This window comes from Macaca mulatta, chromosome 7, assembly GCF_049350105.2.
Source record: "Macaca mulatta isolate MMU2019108-1 chromosome 7, T2T-MMU8v2.0, whole genome shotgun sequence".
NCBI classification, from domain to species: Eukaryota; Metazoa; Chordata; class Mammalia; order Primates; family Cercopithecidae; genus Macaca; species Macaca mulatta.
Window position 1 is genome coordinate 49,659,801 of NC_133412.1, and position 19,876 is coordinate 49,679,676.

Consider the following 19,876-nt stretch of genomic DNA (forward strand, 5'->3'; position numbering starts at 1 on the left):
TATAAACTGAGTCCCATATCCTATGAATACTGACATTATGACAGAAATATATTATGGTCATTAATTACAAAAAGATCTGAAAGAACAGCAAAATTCCAGAGTTCTCTAATACTAACAACTATCAGCTCATTTATGAGATCGTTACTTTATAAAAAAGAAAATCTTTAATCACCCAAATATAATGCAAATAGTTTAAACTGGGGAGGAAAAAATTCAGAAGCTGAATTAGCAAATATTTTTGAAAAGCTACTTAATTCTATGCGTAAAAATTAATAATATTGTATCAGAAATTGATACTTTAAATAACTTGGAATTCGCAATATATTAATACAAAGTCATTAGTTTATATTAATATATGCAGTTTCAAAATTAAGAAATAACAGTTAATGCAACACACTGTATATCTTGGGGAAAGCCAAAGGTATAACTTTCTTTTTTTTTTTTTTTTTTTTTTTGTGAGACAGAGTCTCACTCTGTCACCCAGGCTGGAGTGCAGTGGCATGATCTTGGCTCACTGCAACCTCTGCCTCCTGAGTTGAAGTGATCTCATGCCTTAGCCTCCCAAGTAGCTGAGATTACAGGCGTGCGCCACCACACCGAGCTAATTTTTTTGTATTTTTTAGCAGAGACAAGGTTTCACGATGTTGGCCAGGCTGGTCTCGAACTCCTGATCTCAGGTGATTCAACCGCCTCAGCCTCCCAAAGTACTGGGATTACAGGTGTAAGTCACTGCACTCAGCCAAAGATATAACTTTCATAACCCTAAATATATACTGCTATCTTTGAACCATCACCAGTGTCAATTTGCTTACAAAACCTTCATAAGGATTTTTTTAACTGTCATAAAAGAATTTCTTTCCATAGACATTACATCTTGCCTCCAACAACGGAAAAATAAGGGGAGACAATCTATTATTTAAATGATCTATTGTTTGTTTTACTAATTCCATTAATGCTGGTTATAAAATTTTTGTTATTATGAGAAATAATAAAATTGGTAAAGTCAATATAATGAAAAGTGAGAATTACTCCTTAATGTGGAAGTTTAGGGATGAATTTTGAGTTTTGAGGAAAGATCCAAATTCTCTAAGTCGTTTGCCTTTGAATAGTCATACTCTAAGTCAATGTCACAGTATCATGCAAAGACGTATGTGTATGACACTTCAAAACATGCAAATTAGGTTTCAAGTAATCCTTAGCAAAGGACAAGAATTAATCATTAGTAACATTTAATATCCTGGGGTTGTAAAAGGCAAATCACTTTAGTAAAAGTAAAGCATTTTTCTAATAGAGTAGAAGTATCAATAAACAGCTTATTTTTTTTTTTCCCACAGAATTTCACAGAAAACGAAAAGCACATACATTATCTGAGCTTTTAACATTTATATGAGGATGGTAATTACCCTCAAATTTGAGAACTGCATCACATAAATTTGTAGAGTACATGTATGAAAGTGCTAGCTAATATCCATTTGTAGATTTGGGAAAGAAAGTACTAGAAAAAAGACACTTTTCAAGCATTAAATTTAATACTGCCCTATACTTCAAAAAGCTTTTTATGAACTCTCACCTGATTGAGATAATGATATTCCTCTGGTTGCTTAAGATGGAATGCTGATCTCTCATCTTCACTTGCTCCTGCCAAGAGGTAATAGAATACATGATAGTTCCTGTAGGAAACAAAGAAGTACAGTTTTATAATGTGTGATTTATGGTTATCATTTAACAGGGGGAGGAGGGAAGCAAACAGTAATTAGTAAAATGTATCAGCTTTGCTTCATTTTTTAACATAAATGTGATAAATTCAGCATTTAAGAACTCCTAAAAATTGAATGATGTTTTGAATGTGGAATACAAGAGAGAGGGATGAAGGCAGCAAAATTAACAAAGTTAGGACCTCTGAAAATTTTCTTCTCCATAAAACCAATGAGAAATCTGGCAAATCTGTCATAATTAACCTTTTCAGAACTGTGGAAACTAATCAAAAGCTTGCAACAACCCAGAGAGTGTTTACTCAATAAAAAGAGCCAAATCTCAATTAAAAAATGGCTTTGTAGTGTTTTTAACTTGCCCTATTCCATTCCCTGAAAACCAACAGCCTGCAAACTTGGAGATCAGAAGCCTGGCAGCCACCAGAAAGGTCAGAACAGGTTCTGAGCTTGTTCAAAGCCTCATTCCCTAAGAAATACCATTATTTGAACTGTATGGTGGGTCCCTGTAAGTAGCCATATTCACGACTGACTCTAGGAGACTCATTTAGACTTCACATGGTGCAAAGATCTTTTCCCCAGAGGCATCCATAGAAACTGAGGCTGAACAGCCTACTTCCTAAAGCAGTGGATCAAAGTTGGGGCAAACAATAGGCTAATCAAGAAACTTAAAAGGAAAAGCTGGTGAATGTGATCTTCATACTGGCTTTGAAAACCTCCAATAAATTTCCTAGGAATCTAGAAGGCCATTTGCGTGCAGAACCCTGTGGGCATGCCCAGGGTTGTATGTGCTCTCAGAAAAAAAGAGATTAAATATAAACTCTCACCTCTGGTTAACTCTGAACCTCCCTACAAGCAGAAAATAAAGGCTAAGGTAGATTTGTAAAATACCTAGCTGAATGTTGAAGGCATGGAACAATATACATAGAGAGCCCTGTGGCAAGGAGTGAGAGGCTTGCTTATTGTTTCCAAGCATTTAAATAAATCTCTGTCAAGTTATTACCTGACAACTAAGTTAAATAAGCAGATACTTCAATAGCCACACTCAAAAAAGAATATCGACTTTATAAAATTAATTCAGAAAAGTCACAAAACAAACAGTAGGAATAAAAACAACCATCAAACCCTGGTAAGGAGAGGACTCATTTCTAGAGTTGCCACATTATATTATTTTAAAAATCCAATTTTTCGGCCGAGCGTGGTGGCCACACCTATAATCCCAGCACTTTGGGAGGCTGAGGTGGGCGGATCACGAGGTTAAGAGATGGAGACCATCCTGGCCAACATGGTGAAACCCCATCTCTACTAAAAATACAAAAATTAGCTGGGCATGGTGACATGCACCTGTAGTCCCAGCAACTCAGGAGGCTAAGGCAGGAGAATCACTTGAACCCAGGAGACGGAGGTTGCAGTGAGCCGAGATCGTACCACTGCACTCCAGCCTGGTGACAGAGTGAGACTGTCTTAAAACAAAAACAAAAACAAAAACAAAAACCAATTTTTGTTTTGAGACAGCATATCTGTCACCCAGGTTGGAGTGTAGTGGCATGCTCATGACTCACTGCAGCCTCGACCTCCTAGGCCCAGGTGATTCTCCCACTTCAGTCTCCCTACTAGCTGGGACCACGGGTGTGCACCACCAAACCTGGCTAATTTTTGTATTTTTTGTAGACAAGAGTTTCCCCATGTTGCCCAGGCTGGTCTCGGAAGTCATGGGGGCTCAGGTGATCTACCCATCTTGGCCTCCCAAAGTGCTGGGATTACAGGCATGAGTTACCACACCCAGCCAAAAAAAATCCAGTTTTCAACAACAACAACAAAAATTATAGCCGGGCGCGGTGGCTCACGCCTGTAATCCCAGCACTTTGGGAGGCTGAGGCGGGCGGATCACAAGGTCAGGAGATCGAGACCACGGTGAAACCCCGTCTCTACTAAAAATACAAAAAATTAGCCGGGCGCGGTTGTGGGCGCCTGTAGTCCCAGCTACTCGGGAGGCTGAGGCAGGAGAATGGCGTGAACCCGGGAGGCGGAGCTTGCAGTGAGCCGAGATCGCGCCACTGCACTCCAGCCTGGGCTGGGCGACAGAGCGAGACTCCGTCTCAAAAAAAAAAAAAAAAAAATTATAAGGCATGCAAAGAAAGAAGACAGTATAGCCGATACAAAGTAGAAAAAGTATTAATAACTGTCCCTGAAAAAACCCAGACATTAGACTTACAAGATTTTAATCAGCTATTTTAAACGTGTTCAATGAACTAAAGAAAGTTACATTTAATGAACTAAAGAAAAATATAAGAACACTATCTCACCAAATAGAGACTAATATACAGGACTCATAAGAAATTAATCAAAAAAGAATTCTTGAGTTGAAAAATATAACTGAAATGAAAAAGTATCTAACGGAGCTTAACAGCTAATATGAGTAGGTAGAAGAAGAACCAGTGAACCTGAAGAAAGAATCAAAAAACATGAAGACAGGTTAACAGACTCTCGTCTAAAGAACACAAGAAAAAAAACGGAGGGTAAGAAACAAGGTTTCAGAGACCTGTGGGACACCATTAAAAAGACTCCCATGGGGGGCACAGTCGCTCATGTCTATAATCCTAGCACTCTGGGAGGCAGAGGTGGGTGGATCACCTGAGGTCAAGAGTTCAAGGCTGCTCACGCCTATAATCTCAGCACTTTGGGAGGCAGAGGTGGGTGGATCACCTGAGGTGAGGAGTTCGAGGCCAGCCTGGCCAACATGGTAAAACCCCGTATCTACTAAAATTACAAAAAAAAAAAAAGCTGGGCATGGTGACAGGCACTTGTAATCCCAGCTACTCAGGAGGCTGAAGCAGGAGAACCACTTGAACCCGGGAGGCAAAGGCTGCAGTAAACTGGGATCTCACCATTGCACTCCAGCCTAGGCAACAAGAATGAAACTCTGTCTCAAAAAAAAAAAAAAAAAAACCCAAAAGAAAAGAAAGAAAAAAAGACTCCTATACATACTAGGAGTTCTAAAAGGAGAAATAAGAAAGGGACATAAAGAGTACTTGAAAAACCAATTGCCAAAATCTCTCTCCAAATTTGATGGAAAACATTAATCTGCACATCCAAGAAACTCAATGAACTCTAGAAAGTATAAACTCAAAGAAATCCACATTTTGACAAACCAAAATTCTTCAAAGGCAAAGACAAAGAATTTTGAAAGCACCAAGAGAGAAATTCCTCATCAAGGAATCCTAATATAAGATTAACAGCTGATTTCGCATCAGGAACCATGGCAGACGGATAACGTATTCAAAATGTTTAAAGGAAAAAAAAATGTCAATCAAGAAGTATATATCCAGGAAAAATAAAGGAGAAATTAGAACACTGCTAGATAAACAAACTTGGACTTCACAGCTACAGAGGGGCCTTACAAGAAATACTAAAGGCAATTCATTTTTCTGACTGAAATAAAAGGATACTAGACAAGATTCAATTAAACATGAAGAAATAAAGAACAATGGCAAATATAAAAGACAGTATAAATTAATTAACTCATTGATTGATTGACTGACAGGATCTCACTCTGTTGTCCAGGCTGGAGGGCAGTGGCACAATCTCAGTTCACTGCAACCTCTATCTCGTTTCAAGTGATCCTCTTACCTCGGCTTCCCAAGTAGCTGGGACTCCGGCGTGCACCACCACACCCGGCTAATTTTTGTAGAGATAAGGTTTTGCCATGTTGTCTAGGCTGGTCTCGAATTCCTGGCCTCAAGTGATCTGCCCACCTTGGCTTCCCCAAAGTGCTGGGATTACAGGCAGGAGCCACTGCACCTGGCCTATTTTTTATTTGTAACACTTTTTTCCTATTAAACTTGAAAAATTACATAAAGCAGTAATTATAAATGTGTTGATGGATGTACCACCATAAAGAAGTAATTTGCATAACAGTTACAGGACAAAGGAGCAAGAAAGGAAAAGAGCAACATACAAGCAAAGTTTGTTGTATATTATCAAAATTAAGTTGTCAGTATTCCAAACAACATTGTTATAAGTTAAGATTTTAACTACAATACCCGGGGTAACCAATAAGAATATAAAAAATAATAAAAAGAAATGCCAATGAAATTAAAATGGTACACTAGAAAACATTTACTTAATGCAAAAGAAGGCAGGCATAGAATAACAGAAGAACAAAAAAAATCGTTAACACATATGGAGAACAAACAGCAAAATGGTATTAATAATCCTACCTCATCAATAATTACATTAAGTACATTAAACGCTCTATTCTAAAGGTAGATAAACGGCAGAATGGATAAAAACAAAATATATGGTCCAACTACATACTGTTTACAAGAGACAAGCTTTAGATTCAAAGACACAAATAGGTTAAAAATAAAAAGATGAGAAAAAAAAGATATCATGCAAGCAATATCCAAAAGCAAGCTAGAGAATACCAGATAAAACAATAATTACTAATTATTACTAATACCAGGTAAAATAAAGTTAAAGACCAAACTTGCTCCTAGGGACAAAGAAGGCCATCTTATAATGACAAAAGGGACAATCCATCAAGAAGATATAACAATTTAAAATATATACATGTGTGTCTAAGAACAGAGCCCAAAAAAACATTGAGCAAAAAGAACTTTTTTTTTTTTTTGAGACGGAGTGTTGCACTGCCACCCAGACTGGAGTGCAGTGGTGAGACCTCGGCTCACTGCAACCTCCACCTTCCAGGTTCAGGTGATTCTCCTGACTCAGCCTCCCAAGTAGCTGGAAATACAGGCGCATGCAACCACACCTGGCTAGTTTTTGTACTTTTAGTTTCACCATGTTAGCCAGGCTGGTCTAAAACTCCTCATCTCAAATGATCCACCTGCCTTGGTTTCCCAAAGTGCTGGGATTACAGGAGTAAGACAGTGCACCTGGCCACAAAAAGAACTTGACATAACTAAGAGAAGAAGTACACAATTCAACAATAATACTGAGAGACTGCAATACTCCACTTTCAATATTGAAGAAAGTAATCAGACAGAAGATGAACAAGAAAAAGAGGACTTCAAAATTACTATATACCAATTAGACCTAACACATGTTTATAGAACACTCCAGCCAACATAAGGAGGATATGTTTTTTCAAGTCCACATGGAGTATCCTCCAGGGTAGACCATGTGTAGTCTACTACAAAACAAGTCTCAATAATTTAAGGAGACTGAAATCATACAACTACTCCAAACACTTTGCAGTGAAATAAGAAATCACATTTCCAAAATACAAATACATGGAAATTTGACAACACATTCCTAAGTAACCAGTGGGTTAAAGAAGTCACAAGCAAAATTATAAAACACTCCAAGATGCACAAAAACGAAACACTACCCAATACTTGGAAAACAGCTGAAGCAGTCCTTAGAGGGGCTTTATAACTGTAAACCCGTATAAAAAAGATCTCAAATCTATAACCTAACCATCCACCTTAAGAAACTAGAAAAAAACGGCAAACTAAACCCAAAGCAAGCAGAATAAAGGAAATAATAAGCATCAGAGCAGAAATAAATGAAATAGGAAAAGGAAAGAGAGAACATCAATGAAACTAAAGACTGGTTATTTGAAAAGATCTTCAAAATTAAACTTTAAACTGATGAGACAGACACAGAAAGAAACAGAGAATCAAATTCAGGAATGAATGAAAGAGGAACATTACTACCAATCTTACATAAACAAAAAAGACTGTAAGGAATACTATAAAACAAGTTTTTGGCATCAAATTAGACCACCTAGATGAAATGTACAAATTCCTGCAAAGATAAAAACTACCAAATCTGACTACAGATGAAACAAAAAGTCTGAACAGATCTATAATAACTGAAGTGTTTGAATTAATAATCAAAACTTCACACAAATAAAAGTCAGAACCAGATGGCTTTGCTGGTGAATTCTACCAAACGTTTAAAGAATTAACCCAATCCTTCACAAACTCTTCTAGAGAATTGGTTTGTAAAAACTGGATCTTCACCTCTCATTCATTCTCCAAAACCAAGGAAATAAGAGTTATATCCCCTTATTTCATCATCATTAAAATGTGTTAGAAAAAGTTACTAATAGTTCTCCATCTGTAAAATGGGAATAAATAAACAAGAAGCAGAGAAGTTAAGTGAGATGCCCAAGGCATATCCAATATTTGAATGTAGGTCAAACCCCCTCTTAACCAAATCTCACTGCAGGATGAAACAAATAATTAATTTACTTCTCTATCTTATTTCTCCATCTGAGGGATACCACATACATCATCTCTAAAGACCTGTATACCTCAAGTAATACAATCAAATTAAGAGCTTTATTGAAAATTTTTTTCTCAAGTTAGAAAAAGAACACTAAGGAAATGGGAGAAAAGTCCCGAGGTACATTGCTCACCAAGAGGAATGAGGAACAACTGAGAAACTACTTACTTGTTCTGACAGTTTGCAAGAGTTCTATATACCAAATAAAGATCTCCTAGCAGCCTCTGAAAAACTGCAAAGTTCTGCCCATGACAGAAATAGCAATTATGCATAAAGCTATGCATGACGTAAACTGAATTAAGGGTCAAAATACACAAAGACCTTAAAAGTCAATCTGCATGATACAAATGTTAACTTCATCTAATTACACAAATAAAAATACGTACCGTTCATTATGCTCTTGATAAACGAGTCTGGACTTCTCCAGTAGATATTTTTCAACATAGGCACTACAAGAAAAATAAAATTGGTTGATATAAATAATAAAGTTTAATATAAGGTAGACAAATATTTGGAGACAGTGTAGAAGTATAAAGAATACTATCGGCCAGGCGCGGTGGCTCAAGCCTGTAATCCCAGCACTTTGGGAGGCCGAGACGGGCGGATCACGAGGTCAGGAGATCGAGACCATCCTGGCTAACACGGTGAAACCCCGTCTCTACTAACAAAAAAAAAATAAAAATACAAAAAACTAGCTGGGCGTGGTGGCGGGCGCCTATAGTCCCAGCTACTCGGGAGGCTGAGGCAGGAGAATCACTTGAACCTGGGAAGCAGAGGTTGCAGGGAGCCAAGATTGGCCAGGTGAGTCTCTTAACTCCTGACCTCAAATAATTTGCTTGCCTCAGCCTCCCAAAATGCTGAAATTATAGGGGTGCCTGGCCTGAGTTTTTTTTCCTATACAAACATGCCTACGACAAAGTTTAATTTATAGATTAGGCACAGAAGACAGGGGTCACCAACCCCCAGGGCATGGACTCACAGTGGTTGGCCTGTTAGGAACCGGGCTACACAGCAGGAGGTGAGCGGCCAGCAACTGAGCAAAGCTGAGCTCCACCTCCTGTCAGCTCAGTGGCAGCATTAGGTTCTCATAGGAATGTCAAATCTATTGTGAACTGCACATGCGAGGGATCTAGGCTGCACACTCCTTATGAGAATTTAATGATATATGTAACACGCTTGAATCATTCCGAAACCATTCCTCCATCCCCCAGTCTGTGGAAAAACTGTCTTCGATGAAACCAGTCCCTGGCACCAAAAAGGCTGAGGACCACTGCAGTAAGAGATTAATAATAACTAATAATAAAATAAAACAAGTGGGCTGGGCACAGTGGCTCATGCCTGAAGTCCAAGATTAGCCCAGCCAACACAGTGAAACACCGTCACTCCAAAAAATACAAAAATTAACCGGGTATGGTGGTACACGCCTGTAGTCCCAGCTACTCTAGAGGCTGAGGCAGGAGAATCACTTGAACCTGGGAGGAAGAGGTTGTAGTAAGCCAAGATTGCACCACTGCACTCCAGCCTGGGCGATTGAGACCCTTCTCAAAATAAATAAATAATAGAACAATTATAACAATACACTGTAATAAAATGTATGTGCATGTGGTCTCTGTCTGAAAACATCTTACTGTACTATACTCAATTATCTTTGGGTAACTGAAACTGCATAAAGTGAAACCACAGGTAAGGGTGGTGGTAGGGGGCGTTTAAAGGGATACGTAAGAATTTGCTGTACTTTTCCTCTTATTTTTGCTACGAAGCTACCACTGCTCTAAAAAATAAAGTCTATTTAATAAAAAAACTGTAAAGAATATTGCTCACACAACCAGAGGACTCTGAACATAGACTATATAATAAGAAACAATATTGTAACAAAATTATATTTCTTGAATATAATAATATGGTTATATAGAAAAATGTAGATTAGAAAATACCAACTTGAAAACAATATTTTATTTATTTATTTTTTTTGAGAGACAGAGTCTCACTCTGTCACCCAGAATGGAGGAGCAGAATGGCATAATCTCAGCTCACTGCAACCTCCCCCCGCCCAGGTTCAAGAGATTCTCCTGTCTCAGTTTCCTAAGTAGCTGGGACTACAGGCTTGCACTACCATGCCTGGCTAATTTTTGTATTTTTTAGTGGAAATGGGGTTTCACTATATGTTGGTCAGGCTGGTCTTGAACTCCTGACCTCAGGTGATCCACCCACCTCAGCCTCCCAAAGTGCTAGGATTACAGGCATGAGCCACCATGCCCGGCCTTGAAAACAATTTTTTAAAAGAGCAAATGTATGCATAATATACAGAAAGCAAATGCAACACATTGACTACAATTAACAAATCTATGTTAAGGATATGAGTGACTGTTATATTAGTCTTAAATTTTTTCTGAGGTTTGAACTTTTCCAAAAGAAAAAAATTGATAGGGAAGAATTTTAATGTTGACACCATGTCTGGGAATGAACAATACATAGTTTATAAAAGGGTAAAGACAAAAATTAAAACATGCTCCGAAGCCTACGCCTGCTAAGTAGCAGTACTTACCCAAGTACAGTGCCTGTTTCCTGGTAATTTACTTGAATAAACTTCCCAAAACGACTTGAATTGTTATTATGAGCTGTCTTTGCATTTCCAAAGGCCTGTCAAAATAAATAATTCTCATTAGTTTCACTTAAAAAACTTTTTTTTTTGGAGGGGGGATTAGGTCAGCTGCTTAGGTCAGCTCAGAGACAAAATGCTGAAGAGATAGTAAAAGGGCAATTTGCTTTTATGTTCAGACTCATTTACGGTTCAGGTAAAATTTTTTAAAAAAGCAATTAACTGAAAGAAGACCAAGTAGATTTTATTTTCTGCTATTCAGTAAAATAAACCATAATTGTATTTTATGTTATTTATTTACTTTGGAGACACCGTCTCGCTGTCACCTAGGCTGGAGTGCAGTGGTGTGATCTCAGCTCACTGCAACCTCTGCCTTCTGCGTTCAAGCAATTCTCCTGCCTCAGCCTCCCGAGTAGCTGGGACTACAGGCCTACGCTGCCACACCTGGCTAATTTTTTGTATTTTAGTAGAGATGGGGTTTCAATGTGTTGCCCTGGCTGGTATGGAACCCCTGAGCTCAGGTAATTTGCCCGCCTCAGCCTCCCAAAGTGCTAGGATTACAGGTGTGAGCCACTGTGCCCAGCCAAAATAAATCATAATTTTAAAAACTTAATGTTCTTTACAGTTTGGATTTCTCTTTCACATCCCAAAGCCCCCCTAAAAAAAGTCTTAATATATTTATACTTTTACTTTTTTAAAAATTTGCTAAACTGAAGTAACAAGGAGTTAGGAAAATAATAATTACATCAAAATGGTTACAATTTTAGAATAGAATAAATGAAATGAAATTCCAGTACATAATGTACTATACTTTATTATGCCTATTTAAAACAAAGCTAGAGTACTCATTACAAAAGAATAAGAACTATAAACTTCCTAAATTGTCACCCAAAGTATGTACCTAGGAATGGAATACTGGCGAGGAATAAAAGTAAACTAATGATATCAACAAACACTATGCTAAGCACAAGAAACCAGGCATAAAGTACATATCATATAATCTATTTATATGAAATTCTAGAAAAGGCAAAACAAGAGTAACAGGAAGCACATCAGTGGTTATCTGGGAATCCGGGTGGAATTGAGAAATATCTACAAAGGGGCACAATGGGTGATAAAGACAATCTACAGTTCAATTCTATGATGGAGGTTACATGGATATATACATTTATCAAGATTCACTGAGCTGTACACTTTAAATGTGTACATTATATTGTAAGTTATAGCTCAATATAGCTCAATGAAATTTAACATTTAAATGTTTTTAAAAAATGAAGCCACTGCCCTAGCCTGAGCATTCACATTATACTTGAAGAAACAAAACTAGAAAAGACACAGAGATGATTCATTACAGAGCTTTTTTCTTCTCCTATAATAATCTCATGGGAACGGCATGTCCTCTAACTCCAAAATCCTACAGTAGCCATTTACTGAACACCTCCCTAAATGCAAAGCTGTTTGTGCTAAACTGTAACTGTGCAGAGCACATATACATAGACACACGCACACATACAAGACACGGTGAGGAGGTCAACGAAGCTCGTGCCCCAGCAACTACATCTGTACTCAAGTAGTCATCAAATCATGGTCCTGAGACCAGAAACATCAGCATCTCCTGAAAATTTGTTAGAAATTCAAATTCTTGGGTCCCTCACAAAACTACTAAATGAGAAACTCTGAGGATAAGGTCCAGCAATCTGTGCTTATTATAAACCCCCTTCGAGTGGTTCAGACGTAAACCAAAGTCTGACAACCACTGCTCTACTTACTATGCATGCATTTAAATTTCTGTGAAATTACATTTTACTATGTCTTAAGAAATTATTCTATAATGATAACAGCAAATGCAAAGAGTCATAAAAATCTCCAGATTTTTATGTTTAGATAAAAATTATGTTTAGATTATACTGTACCTTAGTAAGTCATGGAAAAGACCCCAGGCTCTCAACCATCACCAAACCATCTGCAAACTATATACACAAAAAAACTTGACATTGCTGAGTTCTGAATGCCTAGAATAGTTTGTTCATTCTGCTTTTTCCCTTTCCACTATAGAAAATTTTTTACAAGGAATTTAGAAAAACCACATAGCACAGATTAATAAAATGTAGAAACAGAAACATAAATTTCATCAAAGAAATATTCATTTAAATGTCAAATGCATTATTTTGATAAAACCTAAAAAATAAGTTTTATCAAAATGTAATGCATTTGACATTTAAATGAATGGAAATACGAAATATGGACTTGGAGATACGAAATATGAATGTGTGATGTACTCCTATTTTCATATATGCCACTTCTGATTCTGCCCAAGGCTACAATGTCAACAGCCAATCAGAAGCTTTACCTGGTACTTAACCTGTGATTGCAACACAACTTTTATCACTACATAAAGTCATTTAGGGCCATTTTGAGAGGTAGGCTTGCAATAGATACTTCACCAAATAAGTTATATGGATGGCAAATAAGCATGAGAAAGCATGTTCAACATTACCAGCTATTACAGAAATTCAGTCAAGACCGCAATGAGATACTACTACACACCTATTAGAATGGCTAAAATAATCAACAAAAATTGACAATGCCAAGTTGCTGCTGAGGATGCAGAGGAACTAGAACACTCATACAGTGCTGGTGGAAATGCAAAATGGTAGAGCAACTCTGGAAGACAATCTAACAAAAAGTAAAACATTCACAGAGAAACACACTCTTAACAATATGACCCAGCAATACCACTCCTGGCTATTTACTATTGAGAAATACAAATTTATATATACATACACATCAAAGCACAAACATTATCATCAGCTTTGTGACAGTCAAAGCTTGAAAACAACCAAATGCCCATCAACAAATGAAGGATTTAACAAACTGTGATTCATCTACATAACGGAATATTACTCAGAATTAAAATAAACTGCCATATTTTAACAACTTGGATGAATTTCAAAGATACAACACTGAATGAGAGCAATCAGTCTCAAAACTTTACATGTGGTGGTTCACATGTGTAATCCCAGCAATTTGGGAGGCCAAGGGGGGAGAACTGCTTGAAGTCAGGAGTTTGAGACTATCCTGGGCAACATAGGGAGAACTCATCTCTACAAAAAGTTTTTAAAAATTAGACCAGCATGGTGGCACACGCCTGTAATCTCAGCTAATCTGGAGGCTGAGGTGGGAAGATCACTTGATTGAGCCTGGAAGGTTGAGGCAGCAGTGAGCTGTGACTGTACCACTGCACTCCAGCCAGGGTGACAGCCTGAAACCCGGGTCTCAAAAAAATAAAAAACTTTACATACTATAGGACTCTATTTATATGACATTCTCAAAAACAAAAACAGCAGCAATGGAGAGCAGACAAGTGATTCCCATGAGTCAGGAAAGTATGGCAGGGCAGAGGGTATGAAGATAAGGAGTATCGGAAGAGTTTTACGGAGTAATGAAACTATTCTGTATCAAAATTGTACACAGATGGTTATAAAAATTAATGTTTTAAAATTCACAGAATTTTAATATAAGATTACTTATTTCAAAAAAACTTAACTCCTCAAAACAGTCATTCAAAATAGAAGGCATAAAAAACACAATTTCAGATATACAAAGTTGAAAATATTCATCACAAGCTAACCTGCACTAAAAGAAACATTAAAGAAGTCCTTTGAGCAGAAGGAAAATGGTATCTCATTAAAACATGGATCTATATAAGGAAAGAAGAACAGCAGAAATGGTTGCCCCATAAGTAAATACAAAAAATATTTTTTAGTACTTAAATCTTTTGAAAAGATCATTGAGAGTGAGATTAGCAAAAATGGCAGAGTAAGGACCTCTAAACATCCTCTCCTTCATAAAAGGCACAAGAATGCTGACAAAAATTGTCAAACTCAAATTTTTAAGAACTCTGGAAATTAACCAAAGGATTGCAAGAACCCTTGGCAGTGGCATTTAATCAAGAAAAAACAGCTGAGTCTTGGTTAGGAAAATCAGGCATTTTAACTTGTGCTATTACTACTCCTTTCTAGCTGCACACTGAAGAGAAAAACCAACATCCTACAATGATGAGGTTTTTTTTAAAGACACCCAAGAAGCCACTTCAACAGGGATGGAACTCATCCAAACTCCAGTTCCCCAAGAAAATCATCACAATTTGACTTATCTGACATTTCCCTGGAAAAACTCACAAAGAGTTCTTTGTGTGTATCTCTTAGTGTGTATGTTTTGTTTTGTTTTTTGTTTTTTTTTGAGACAAGATCTCACTCTGTCGCCTGGAGTGCAGTGGTGCTATAACGGCTCACTACAGCCTCCACCTCCAGGACTTAAGCAATCCTCCCACCTCAGCTTCCTGAGTAGCTGGGACTACACACAGCCACGCACCACCACACCCAGCTAATTTTTGTACTCTTCTGTAGAGATGGCGGGCGGAGGTGAGTCTCCCCATGTTGTCCAGGCTGGTCTTGAATTCCTGGGCTCAAGCCATCCACTTACCTCTGCCTCCCAAAGTGCTGGGATTATAGGCATGAGCCATGGTGCCTGCCCCCACCCTACTTTTTTTTGCAACAGGGTCTCACTCCGTCAACCCAGACTGGAGTGCAGTGGTGCCATAAAGACTTTCTTGACCTTACTTGGAAATCACTTGCTGAAAACAGCCTCTTCACACTCCCCACTGCACCCACCCACCATCACTATGTGTGTTTGTCAAAAACAATCAGAAGCAATTGTTTAAACACTGTAACTGCTTAAGGTGGCAATAACAGAAAGGGGCAAAAAAAAAAAAAAAAAAAAAAAAAAAACCCAAACAACTTAAAAGGAAAAGCTGGTGAATAATATGTACAAAGGGGACTTCGAAAACACCTGAAACATTCATGGGCATATAGAAGGCCATGAGCACGCACATCACTGCACATGCCCAGGATATGTCCATGCGCACAAAACACAGGAGACCTGTGTTTTGAACTTGAGGTTCTTTGTAAGCAGGAAGTAAAAGGTAACGCAGAGTTGATAACCGCTTGGCTGAGTACTGAAGGGGTGAACCAACAAGCACATAGAACCTCATAGTAAAGACTGGAAGCCTTAACTTCAAGGCATTTAAAGAAATCCAAGTCTAATCATAACTAACCACTATAACTGAGTACAGTTTTTGATGATCTCATGCACAAAAATATAACAGACTTTACAAAATTAGTTCAGAGAAGTCATGAAACAAGCAAACAACAGTAAAATAAAAACCACAAACCTTGGGAAAATCTCATTTTGAGATGCAACATTATTATTATTTAAAAATGTCTAGTTTTCACCAAAAAATTAAGAGACATGCAAAAAAATACAAAAGTATGGGCATGGGAAAATGAAAAATAGCAATAAGCAGCAACCGTTCCTGATAAAGCCCAGATGTTGGACTTACCAGGCAAAGGCTATCAGCTTTTTTTTTTTTTTCTTTTTTTCTGAGACAGGGTCTCACTCTATCACTCAGGCTGGAGTGCAGAGGCACCATCACAGCTCAGTGGAGCCTCAACCTCCTGTGCTCAAGCAATTCTCTGATCTCAGCCTCCCAACTCAGCTTCCTCAGTAGCTTGGACTATAGGTGCACACCAACACATCCAGCTAATTTTTTTCCCATTTTTTTGTAGAGACAGGGTCTCACTCATGTTGTCTAGACTGGTCCTGAACTCCTGGGCTCAAGTGATCCACTCTCCTTGGCCTCCCAAAGTGCTGGGATTACAGGCATGAGCCACCACACCTGGCCAAAATACAGAATTCTTAAATGCACAAAAAATATCCACCAAGAAAGACCATGTTCTGGGCCATAAGTCTCAATAAACTTAAAAGAGTTCAAGCTATACAACAGTGTTATTTAACCTGGCCAAAATACAGAATTCTTAAATGCACAAAAAATATCCATCATGAAAGACCATGTTCTGGGCCACAAGTCTCAATAACTTTAAAAGAGTTCAAGTTATACAACACAGTGTTATCTAACCACAAAAGAATTAAATTATAAATCAAGAACAGGGGACAGAATCTCAGAGGGCAGGATTGGGGTACAGCAAGATGTGGAACAGATCCACAGATCCACTGACTGCTCCCCCACACACAAAAGTACACCAATTTAACAACTACACACACAAAAAAAGCACCTTCATGAGAACCAAAAATCAGTGGGGTAAAAGGAAACAGCCATCTTAGACTAAAATGGAAGCCATGTACTGAGAATGGCAGAGTCACAAAGAAGGGGCCCATGCCCATCACTGCACAATCAACCAGATCGGCCCAAGATTGATACCATGTGTATTATGATGTGAGGGAAATAAGAGTCTATCCTCTTTAATCCCTTATTGTTTTGACCTTTGTTACAGCAACCTAATATTTGTACAAAAGGGCTTTCATTTCTTACTTCATTCGTTTCTGCATTGAGCGTTTTATAGCATGTATAATTAGTTTAATAACTTAAAATATATACATAATCTATATATGTTTATTTACCTATAAGTAAAAATACAGATATAAGTAGAGATATGTATTTATATATAGGGAGAGTGAAATCCAAATTTATCTATATAGTCTATACAGAGGTTAGATAGATATAATGTGCAGTGGGCCAAAGATAAAGACTTCAGATTTTGGTTTTCTGATACATCAAAATATTTCAAATTATTTACACCTTCCTGAAAATTAAATTCACAAATCTTTATTGAGAATTGGTTATGTGAAAGAAACTAAAGTGACACATATAAGTATGTCATTGTTTTAGAAAGTATTATATTCACTCATGAGCAGCAAATTAATTTCAACAAAACAATACCATCCATACTTTTCAAGTAATACTCTTAATCTAAAGTTCAATGATTTGAAGTTTCGTTTGTACTTAATTTGGTAACATCTGTTTTGCTTTATAGCTGTAAACAAACTTTAAGGAAAAAAATTTAAATACAGTTGTATATTTGTACATTTTTCAGTGTCTTTAAAATTTTTGTTTATATATATTTATAATAAAATAATTAGGTTTCAAAAGAAAAACAGATAGGATTTAAATATTTACAAACTAAACACAAATCTAAGCAACCCATGGTTCAAAGAAGAAATCAGACCAGGCACAGTGGCTCATGCCTGTAATCCTGGCACTTTGGGAGGCCAAGGTGGGTGAATTATCTGAGGTCAGGAGTTCAAGACCAGCCTGGCCAACATGGAGAAACCCCATCTCTACTAAAGACACAAAAATTGGCTGGGCCTGGTGGCACACACCTATAGTCCCAGCTACTCAAGAGGCTAAGACAGGAGAATCGCTTGATCCCGGCAAGTGGAGATTGCAGTGAGCTGAGATCGTGCCACTGCACTCCAGCCCAGGCAACAGAGCAAGATTCTGTCTCAAAAAAAAAAAAAAAAAAGGAGGGGGGGTGGTAGGGGGGATCTGTCTCTGCTGTTCTGCGTCCTCCACCTTGGGAGTCCCTGGTGACTTTGTCACAGCCTCCATTGCCCTGTGATCTACAGGTCCTGGGAGATGCACAGCTAAGATACCAGGACATCCTGGAAGCTGGGAAATGACCCTGAACCTGCAGCAGCAACCTGGTCTCTCCATTACCCTAGGCTCATGGACCACCAATCGTAACCTCATCCACCTGCACGGACACATTAGTATGTCAGAACATAGCCCTGACTGGGCCATCTAGCTCCAAACGGTCATCCAACTAGGAGCCTTGGACAATGGCCACTGGGAACTAGCTGGGAACCTGTAGATAGGCCTCTAGGAAGATCTGACTGCTGTTTTTCCAAAACAGTGGCCCCTGTCAGCAGGAGGCAGTTAAAATCGGTCTTCATCCTTATCCTTATCCTTATTCTAATGGCACTTAGATGCACGTTTTTAGAGGGGAGAATAAGACAGCCAAGTTAACAAAAGGTTCCAGGAGAATCTCTAACCAACCCGCACACTAGGAAGACAGGGTGAAGACTTGTGAAGTCTATGCCATTTGCAGCGGGGAGGAGCCTGGCCTCTCCTGTTTCTGTGTGAAGACCTGGGATCAAATCAGTGAGGTGGACAGTCTGTTAGCAGGACTTCATCTCACTTTGCTGAGTTGTTTTTCTTTTTCATTCAATAATTTTACTCCTCACCCTTCTATGTGTCTGCGAGCCTAATCTTTCCTGGTCATGTGACAAGAACCCAGTATTTTCCATTTTTTTGAGATGGAGTCTTACTCTGTATGGAGTCTTACTCTGTTGCCCAGGCTGGAGTGCAATGGCATGATATTGGCTCACTGCAATCTCTGCCTCCCGAAGAACCCAGTATTTTCTACAACAATATTTTATACATTTCTTTCTATACTGATTATATAATTATGGCTTTACAGCAGGAAACAAAAAAATAAAGAATAAGTCACAAAAAAAGAAATCAAAAGGGAAATTATCAAATGTTTTAAACTAAATAAAAATGAAAACACAATATATCAGAATTTGTGGGATAGCAGTACAAGCAGTACCTACGAAAGAATTTACAGCACTAAATAAATATATTAGAAAAGAAGAATGATCTAAAATTAATGACCTCAGAGATCATACTAAAAACTTTAAAAGCCTGTAATTCTAGCACTTTAGAAGCCTGTAATTCTAGCACAAAGCAGGTGGATCACTTGAGCCTGCGAGCTCAAGACCAGCCTGGGCAACATGGTAAAACTCTGTCTCTACAAAAAATACAAAAATAAGGCAGGCGTGGTGGTACATGCCTGTAATACCACCTACTTGGGAAGGTGAGGTGGGAGAATTGCTTAAGCCAGGGAGGTCAAGGCTCCCATTTATTTGCATGGTTTTATGGCTACAGCATATTCTTCACTCATTGCACACATGACAGACACATCTTCACCTGCATTGTATTTTCCTTGTATTTATTTGCCTACTTCACCTTCTGGCAGTTTAAGATCCTCAGGAACTTCATCGGTTTCTGTCGGCAGGGGAAGGCAACTATTTTGAATGCGTATCAGTTGATAATCATGTGTCTGAATATTTGGAACACCCATGTTGTGAACAGAAGGACAAATATCTTTTTTTTTTTTTTTTTTTGCCCATGAAAATAGCAATTCCAACAAGGTGAACCTTGGCACGACCATGTTTTCCAGTTTTGGAAGTTGACATCTTCACTATTTTGCATGGCTGTCCTTTGAACACCATGAAGCCACTTTTGCGCAAGGTCGAGCACTGCATAGGGTAAGTGCTGGAAGCCCCAGCATCTCCGGTAGTTAAATCAGTTTCGTACACCATGGTGAGCTGAGGAGATGGTAGTTTTTCCGTGGGAACTTTCAGCAGGCAAAGAGTGCCTTTCACCTGCATA

At 38.2% G+C, this 19,876-nt stretch overlaps 1 protein-coding gene and 1 pseudogene across 30 annotated transcripts in view; both read right to left on the reverse strand.

Moving 5' to 3' along the window:
- MYO9A (myosin IXA) overlaps positions 1-19,876 on the reverse strand; it is a 306,752-nt gene that overhangs the window by 209,402 nt on the left and 77,474 nt on the right. For all 30 annotated transcript variants that reach the window (XM_077939666.1, XM_077939675.1, XM_077939671.1 and 27 more), the window contains 3 exons: positions 10,510-10,604; positions 8,351-8,413; positions 1,571-1,670 (listed from right to left, as the gene is read on the reverse strand). In XM_077939666.1, coding sequence (XP_077795792.1) covers positions 1,571-1,670; positions 8,351-8,413; positions 10,510-10,604 — 258 coding nt within the window. The remainder of the gene's footprint in view (positions 1-1,570; positions 1,671-8,350; positions 8,414-10,509; positions 10,605-19,876) is intronic.
- Positions 19,211-19,863, reverse strand: LOC144329948 (eukaryotic translation initiation factor 5A-2 pseudogene; annotated as a pseudogene).